Source organism: Rhagoletis zephyria, unplaced genomic scaffold, assembly GCF_001687245.7.
Source record: "Rhagoletis zephyria isolate East Lansing unplaced genomic scaffold, Rhagoletis_zephyria_1.1 Rzeph_scaffold_10242, whole genome shotgun sequence".
In the NCBI taxonomy this organism is placed as follows: Eukaryota; Metazoa; Arthropoda; class Insecta; order Diptera; family Tephritidae; genus Rhagoletis; species Rhagoletis zephyria.
This window is the reverse complement of record NW_016167320.1, coordinates 8,324-17,325: the sequence shown is the minus strand read 5'-3', so window position 1 is coordinate 17,325 and position 9,002 is coordinate 8,324. Positions and strand designations below refer to the sequence as shown.

General features: G+C 36.4%; 1 protein-coding gene across 1 annotated transcript in view; it reads right to left on the bottom strand.

Annotated features, from left to right (window-relative positions):
- Nucleotides 1-2,604: 2,604 nt before the first annotated feature.
- The window catches only part of LOC108376313 (uncharacterized), a 9,114-nt gene continuing 2,716 nt past the window's right edge, over nucleotides 2,605-9,002 (bottom strand). The window contains exons 2-5 of the mRNA XM_017632512.1: nucleotides 7,647-7,808; nucleotides 4,896-5,103; nucleotides 3,882-4,077; nucleotides 2,605-3,815 (exon numbers count right to left, since the gene is read on the bottom strand). Of these exons, the coding sequence (XP_017488001.1) occupies nucleotides 3,623-3,815; nucleotides 3,882-4,077; nucleotides 4,896-5,103; nucleotides 7,647-7,808 (759 nt within the window). The 3' untranslated portion in view covers nucleotides 2,605-3,622. The remainder of the gene's footprint in view (nucleotides 3,816-3,881; nucleotides 4,078-4,895; nucleotides 5,104-7,646; nucleotides 7,809-9,002) is intronic.

Here is a 9,002-nt window from a genome sequence, read left to right as displayed (position 1 = left end):
TAAAGAAATGTAGTTTTCCACTGAAAAGTTTTGCAATTTTACGATTAATGTGGCAACACCTGTAGGTAACCAATATACATACATACTTATCTGTGGTCATTTGACAGAAGAACTTAAGTCTATCTTTCACGGACAAACAAAATAGCATATGTCGGCAAAGATGTTTTTGCCGTCAGAGCAATCAAATTTATTCAAATGAAAATCATTCGTACACTGAAACGACATACACTGCCGGCAAAAAGTATTGCAATATATGCAAGAATTTTTTTCTAATATTTTTCCGCATATACACATAAAAATATAATTCCTAAACTTGGTGCAAAATTTCCGAAAATTCAGCAAATTTGCATGCAAATTTTCAACTTTTTAATCAATTTTTTAGAATTTTTTTGAGTATGCAGTTTTGGAGCCCATTAAATTCTAGTAAATAAATGCAAGTTCAGAGTTAGTCAAAAATTTTTGAGTTTTTTTTTATTGAAGCTGTTTTGCATTTTATCCATATAAAGTAGGGCTGTGCGATTAATTGATTACTCAAAATTTTAATTAATCACAAAGTAAATAACTCAATTATTCGATTAATCGGAAATTATGATTACTCAAAAGTTCAGTTACTCGAGTAATCAAGATTTTGATTAACCAAAAACAAAAATATTTGAGTAATTTGCTTTATGATTAATCAACATTATGAATAAAATGAGTAATCAACATTTCAAAGTACTCTTTACATACATACATATAAAGCAGTTGAAGTTCCTTGATACTTTGAAAAATCGTATCTGTTTTCAAAAATTAAAATGAAATACATACATACATACATATTTTTTTCATATACAGAATATAAAAAAGAAAATAAGCATTTTCCAAAGCAACCTCTTTTAACGAGCAAAATTAATTTTTTTTGAGTAATCATATTTCAAGTAACTCGATTAAACATCGTTTTGAGTAATCAAAATCTTGATTACTCGAGTAATCGATTAACCGAATAACTGATTAACCAACTTGCTCGAGTAATCGAATAATCGCACAGCCCTAATATAAAGTATTTTCGAAAAAATTTTTTTGTATGGAAGAAACTGCGTGAAAAAAATTGCCAAAAATCAGCGGCAATTCCTAGCTATTTAAAACTTGTACGTTATTATAATAAAATTTAGTGGGCTACAAATCTGCATTCTCAAAAAAAATTCTAAAAAATCTGACTAAAAAGTTTAAAATTTGCATGAAAATCTGTTGAATTTTCGTGAGCTTTGCACAAAGTTTAGGAATTATATTTTTATGGTTTTTGTTGTAGAATGAACCCTATTTTTTATAAAATTTTGGCGGAAAAATATCAGAAAAAAATGTTACATATGTATATTGTGAAAAATTTTGCTGTGTCAATACTTTTTGCCGGCAGTGTATGTATTTTACAATTTCTATTGTATAAATGTGAAGTTAAGTCTTGTAAAAAAAAACTTTCAAACTTGATTTCCCAAAATTTAAATTTTTACACATTTATGTTTCCGGCATTAGGGCGACGATATTTAAAATATGTTTTACAATTATTATTTTACAAGTATTTAGTTCTGTTTTATTAATTTACTTAGTATATGTATGTACATATATATGCATTAGCGTGTCCCAGAACAAAAAAGGATACAATTGCTTTTCCCGAAATTTGATTTGCATAACTCCTTTCTTTATTCCTTTTTGCCCTAAGGAACATGAAGCTTCAATAGTCCTTGCCCCTGTATCTATTCACAGCAGTCTGAACCGGCGCTGTTAACTGGTTAGTAAGTGGATTATTCGAGGGCACAGGACACTCCGTGATTGCGCTGCAGGCTTCCCGTTGCGTTCAAGTTTTTTGAAAATGACTGGTCCTTGGACTTCCCGTACCAGTCTGTAACATTTGCTGTTAGCTACGGTTGCATCTGCTGTGCGCTTTTATGCCGTAAATTTGCGTTGAGATAGATACATATGGTAAGCTTTATATATATATATATGATATTTAAGCCGAAAGGAAAACAAATTAAGCGTTACATATATCGAATATCGGCAAAAAATTTGGAACACCCTAATATGCATAGTTATTTTTATACATACATACTTACATACTTATGTGTTTATATTGTAGAATTGAAATTATATGAATGCATATAAATTAGCGTGGTCCAAAATAACTAACCTAACGAATTTATGGCCTTAAAAGGACCTTTTTTGCTGAGCAGAAAATTCTCCTATTTGGAAAAATTTTTATTTAAATTTTATTACATGTTATTTACATGGAAAATCAAGTCAAATGCCCACCGCCGACACCTTCTAAAAATTGGAATACAAATTTTTCCTAATAGCAGAACTTTCTGCTCAGTAAATATGCCCTTCTAGGGCCATAAATTCGTTAGTTTAGTTATTTTGTATCACCCTAATGTACATACTTAACACTGTAACAGTTTCATAGACTTTGAATAAGTGCAACAAATGACAGGCACATTTTTAGAGTATATATATATATATATATTGTAATTGTTTTTGTTGCTTTGGACTGTATGTACATATACATATTGTTGCAGTTTTACATGTACCATCTTTTATAAATACATATATGCAGTTACATATGTTTATTATAAAGGTTTTTTTAAGATTTTCAAAAATTACACCTTGCACGGGCATACATTCTATACAAACAAAGATCAGACATTTTTCCGCGCTCTTGCGACCCCAGGCGACAGGCTAGTGTGACGCCCCATGTCGTCCATACATCCATTAATATTTGCTAGCTACTTAAGTCAAATTTTAGCCTTTGGCACATCATTGCACACCCATATATCGCAAAACATTTCAAAAAGCATATTTAAGCTCACTAAATAATCCTTTGATTCAAAGAAGAAAATCTAAGCTCACTCTCAAGCCAACCAACGCATTTCTAAAAGAATAAAGAATAGTCGCATGCCGTCGCATTTCGGAAAGTAGTGCATTTCCCCTTCAAAGCGCAAGTACACAGCAGTTACACTTGATGGCCGCTGACAGATCACAGTATTGTGGTTACCGTAAAAGATGCCCCATCGGCCGTGACACCCTTCTCGGTTTGCACCTTGGTCGCAAAACTTTCAACGCTCGGCGCCTTACTCAAATCAATTGGCGGTATGTCCTCATCGTAGTCCTCTTCGTGTTCCTGCTCCACTTGATCCTCGCCATCGTACTCGCCAACTGGCCGTTGTTGCTGTGGCTGTGGCTGATTCTCCGCCGCCGCATTCACCATGGGCGAGTGAAAGTAGTGTGGCTGCTTCTGTGACGACGACGACGACGACGGGCCCGGCATATAGATAATGCCGTCGTCGGTATCATCGTCATCATCGGTGGTGTTATGGGCAGCGATATTGGCCTGTCGTTGATGTTGATGTTGATGACTTGGGTTGCCGTTAATGTTGCAGCCGGTGTATCCTCCATAGCCGGACTCGCTTTGATACGGGTTGGACTTTATGTGCGCGGTCCGGCAGGTTCCGCCGCAATTATGATGGCTCTCGGCATCGCCGCCATTTGCGCCGTAGCACTGGCCTCGATGTACTGAGCCCCCGTCCGTACCGTGCCGCTGCAGGGAGTGACCCACTGCGCCGTGTTGCCCACTGCCAGAGTGGGCGACTGATTGCTATATGTGCGAGTGTGAGCGCGCAATGGACAGCGAGTAGGGGCTGATGTCTTTCTGGATGCACATCGTGTCGTAGATGGGAAACTCGCAGCAGAGTATGAATTTCAGGGCGCTCGGCACTTCAACATACACGGATGGAGGTATGGGTATCAGCGGCGATGTTGACGCCTTATACTTGCGGTACTCCAGTTGGCTAAAAATTAATAAAGGAGAGACTGCAGTGCATCAAGTGGAAGGATCAAATTTGCTTTGGACTTACTCTTTGTACTTCTCATCAGCTGAACGTTCACGCAGTGGTATTCCAGATAGGAAGAGTATTATGAAGGTGGTAAAAATGGGCGAAGCGATAGCTACCCACTCGTGGCCAGATATAACATTCAACGAAATGGCGAAGATACCCCACCAGATGACGACCTCGCCGAAGTAATTCGGATGACGTGAAAGACTCCATAGGCCTGGAAATATGTATGCACATAAGCTTGTATGTATGTATGTACGTATAATACATACTCTAAATCAAATCAAATTACGAGAAACAAAAAGGAAGTGGGTGCGTGTGTGTGCCCTTAACATACATTATTAAATGATCATATCCCAGCCAACAAAGTATCCGTAAACGCATCCGAAAATGAAAAAAAAAAAATTCTTAAAAAAAAATCGGATATTTCATAAGCTTTCGGATTCCAGTGGGCACCCGAAACGTGTGTCGGAAAAAGTATCGGACATGGAGCGAAATGGATGCGCTTTTTTTCCTGAATTCCACTATGCCTTTTATCTTTAATATAAAAATTGTAATTCATTTTATTATTTTGCATCTCATGGCAATCGAGCCTTGGACGTTCTGAAAACTACAAAATGGCGCACGCGTCTTTGTTCCAGCCAAAATACGTACATCTCTGAGCCTTTCAATTAAAGTAGCTTAAGTGACCTTAGAAGGTTTGACTTTGAATTAAAAAATAATCTGTAATAATCCTTAAAATAAACCACAGACATTTGGTCAGTAATACTTGACGCCTGCAATACGTCAGGCAACATTAATGAAACTAATGGCGTTGTCTTTTCTCGAAAAAAAACTTTAAAATTTCTTATAGAGCAACATTATCAGAGTGCAACATGCACGTAAATATGCTGAGAAAAGAACACGAAAACTTGACAGCCCCGACGCAGGTCAGAATAAATGCCACAATATTTCGAGAAAGGAAACCCGCAATTTCTACAACACTACTACATACCCCTTGTAATGAATTAATACGAAAAAATTAAAGATACTCACCATCGTTGCAGAATTTCCCTTGATTCGCTGGATCCTGTCGGAAAGAGAACTTCTGCAGATCAGCATATGTCTCGGCCAGCAATCCAACTATAAACATTCCCGTACCAGTGGAATCCAATGTGGTCATGGTTTTGGGAGCATTTGGCTGGGAATGGCGGGGAGAGTTTATTATAATTACTGGCAAAGAGACCACATAAACCCAAACGGCCTAAAAAGAAAGAAAGGCAAGAAATATTAGTTTAGTTTCGTAAAAATTATATCGAGTGCTCATATTCAATAACCTATCTGCACCCCTCGGTGACTTATGTACCTGTCAACTCTGATATTATTTCTTACTTTCAAAGCCAATAGTACATTTCTGGGGATGTAGCCCGATGGCTTGCAAGATTATGGGGGTAACTGTTATTCCCAATAGGAGAAGTATATCTGTATATAAGAAACACAAGCGACTGAGGCTGTCGCTAAATGTCAACCTGACTTCGGGGTTTCCTTGCTTGACATCTAGGAGGCATTTGATAACGTGAATCAATGGTAAAAGTCCTGAGTAAGCTTGAGCACGAAAGCAAGTTAGTGAGGCTTATCTCAAAACAAAAAAAAGCTCTGTGGCAGAATTGTCATGGGCAGTGTATTTTTTCAGCATACGGCGATAAAGGAGACCAAATCTGCTACGTTTACGATTAGTTTATGGTGCGATCGTAAATGGTCATAGAATTCCTGCCCTCTCTCTCTCAATCGTCTCTGAATACTTTCAAATTAGGCTGGTTTGGGCCTCAGGGCACCGCGACATTGCAAGTAACTGCAAGCCTGATGAATTTCCTAATTGAGCACTTGGCGAAACCCCTGGCCGGGCATTCAAAGGGCGAGTACTCTCTAAAATTCTCCCTGGGGTGGATTGCAGCAGAATTTACATGAGGCGATTTTCTAACCGATTCACCTCATGTAAATAATGCTTTATTATTCGAATTCCGTGGACGGTGAATTATACGTGTTACCATTCCAAGAAAATGTTGTTCTTTTATAATAAAAACAATGCTCAAGTGGGCATCTCGCACTACCATCTAAACTGATCTTAAATAAACAGAAAGTTCAGATAACGCATTGCAGTATTTTATCCTTTATATCGTTTTTTTTTCTTCACATCAAAACTAACCACTAATGAATCTAACAGTACATTGTTCAAATTATTGAAGGCCTGCGAATCAAAATTTCTGAAAATTGAATAGTTAATGCATTTTGAATATTTATAGACTCATTTATTATTTGTAGTGGATAGGTTTGCGTGGCCAGCTATTCGATTGGTCCTTGACAGAAACGAGTGACCATGCTCCCACGTCGAGAAGGAAATGGGGCGTTTGCATATTGCGCGTATACATGGAAATTGTGAGCCGAACAACTCACGTCACAGCCATAAAATCAATATGGAACTATGTACATTAAAATAGCAAATAAGAGTCATTGAACAATGAGTTTGCTAAATGACATTGATTTAATTGTTTTAATAAAAATCAGATCAATAAAACTTCCTGCAACTCAACACTGAGTGAGGCACATAGGAAGCGTTGTCATCAAAAGTTGACATGTCAAAACACATAGAACGTATGTATGTATGTATGTATGTACGAGTATAATATACATACATAAGTGTATGAAAGTTTCAAGTTCCTGACATAAGTTTACTTAATAGCCATTGATTTTGAATTTACAAATGTATGTACATTAGGGTGGTCCAAAAAAAGTAAAGTCGGAAATTTAATGATCTCACCCCCTAGGATTGTTCTATACCGAAAAAAAGTATACCCCTGTTTTTTTATTTAAAAATTAAAATATATTTAGAGGTCGCTCAAAGCGCTCAAAGTTTCCCATGTATGGGGAAAAAAAGACTTTTCGTAGAAATGGCATAGAATCCATGGAAATCAAAATTTTTCAATCTGAAAGCTCTGCTTCTCTTCAGAAGACTTCAGAGAATAATGCCCAATGGTTTATTTAAACATTTTTTAATTTTAACTATTTTTTCTTTAAGTTTAAAAAAAAAAAGTTTAATCAAGGTTGCATAACTTTTGAGTTATAGATGTTTTAATTCAAAAAAATGTATTTATATTTATCGATTTATTAAGAGATTATGAATATTTAGAATCACATATGAAACATAGGGGTGCCCACAACTTAAAAAATTACACTTTTTGTTTTGGAAGTGTCATGTTTTTTTAAGATTTGCCCCCATCTACGTTCCCTGCAGTGAAAAGCTGAACCAGTATGCACAAATTCCAGTTTATGAACTATTATTTAAGGATAAAAGTCATACCAGTTCGTTATGAACTACGTATAATTATACCAGTTCCTCGTAGAAAAAAAGTAAACTTGTTGGTAGAAATTCTAGTTCGAAAACTGTTATTAAATGAAGAAGTAATGTCATGTACTATAATTATACCAGTTCTCCGCAGTGAAATGCCAAACCAGCCAGTAAAAATATACTAGTTCGTTAACTAGTATATGCTAAAGCGACGGCCTACCATTTCGTCGATTTCGAACAACTTATGCGATCAGCGACATCTGTATTTGAATTGCCAAAACCAAAACTTAAATGCGGCTCATAATTATTTGGGCCAAATTCTTATTTATTATGTTTGCTGAGTTGGAGCTACTTCGGCCGATAGAGTTAAAAGCAAAAAAAAAAATAAAATTTTCCTTTTTCCCTCCTGCGGCTAATTGCTTTCCTCACCAATACCGGCTGATTCATACTTTTATGCTCACCTGAAAGGTCCAAAAAACAGCGTATCTGATTATGTTGCGTCTTGTGTCGTCAAACTGTTTATCACGGCCCAACTTTATTATGCGGTAGAGCAGATATCCAGAAAGCCGTGCCCCCCAGAGGCAGACGAATAGAGTGACCATCAGCTGCCGACTGTCGTAGGCCTGTAAATATATATAAACAATTAGGTATCTAATTATAAACGAAGTTAAATAAATTAATGAAATATTTCTATAGTTGGGCGTGATCAGAGAACTTTGGTTATACATAGTATTTTAAAAGAATAATCGCACGCGAGCAGCGATTTTCCATCAAGAAAAAAAACTTATGAAAATCAGCTGCCTATTTAAAAAAAAAAAAAACTATGTAATTAACTTCTTCTTATTTGGCGCTGTAATCGCCTAAGCGATTTCGGCCGAGTTAAATAAATGACGACTCTTTCTGCCGTTACCCAAGGCTCCACTCGAATTGGTTACCGCATCTCGCAAATGGATTGCTCACGTTGCCCAGGGTGTGCGAACGAGGGCGCAAGAGTCGAGATTGAGTAAAGCCGAGCAACTGTAACTGCATACCAAGCACAACGACTATATCCCTTTGTACTCCAATGTAATTAACTAATTGTGATTTCGTTTCTGTCAAAAAATGTTTCCCTTTCACTATGTAAAATGTGTTTGATGTTACACACAACCCTCCAAAAGGGCATTGTTTTTGCCATTTTGTCCTTGTCTAGTTCACGCCTTATATAATACTGTCGTTTCAAGCAACCATCTGATTTTCAGAGCAACCATCTGATTTTCAGAGCAACCATCTCCCCTGGCAAAGCTTCGAAGAATGTGCCTTTTTTGCCTTAGAAGAGTGTGACATTTTAAGAAACGAACACAATTTTTTTTTTTACCAAATTAGGAATGAAAACCGGGGCAATGAAAAGGCGACATTTTTCGGTAGAAACGAAAACACCATAAAAAATAGGAATATATCGCTACGTAAAGGTGATTCAGAATGAGAGATCATGCAAAAATAAATCGATTTCTCGTCTCTCCTGAACAATTCAAAAAAGGAACAGTCCAGCGCCTTCGTCTTGGTCTGCAGGCTGTATCGGAGATACAGCCGCTATATTTAAACGTAGAATACGTGGTATGGTTAAGAGCATATCCAAGTCAAAAACGAAATCACACACTAAGAAAAAAAGGGTTTTTCCAAAATTTTACAAATTTACATACTTCTAAGTGAAAAGAACTCAATGAGAATATAAGCGAAAGCCCTATTTTTATTTTTATTTTATACCATTGTTTTTTTCTACAGCTTACTGAGATTTAAAGATTTGAAATTTTGAACAGAAAAGATATTTATTGAAAAAA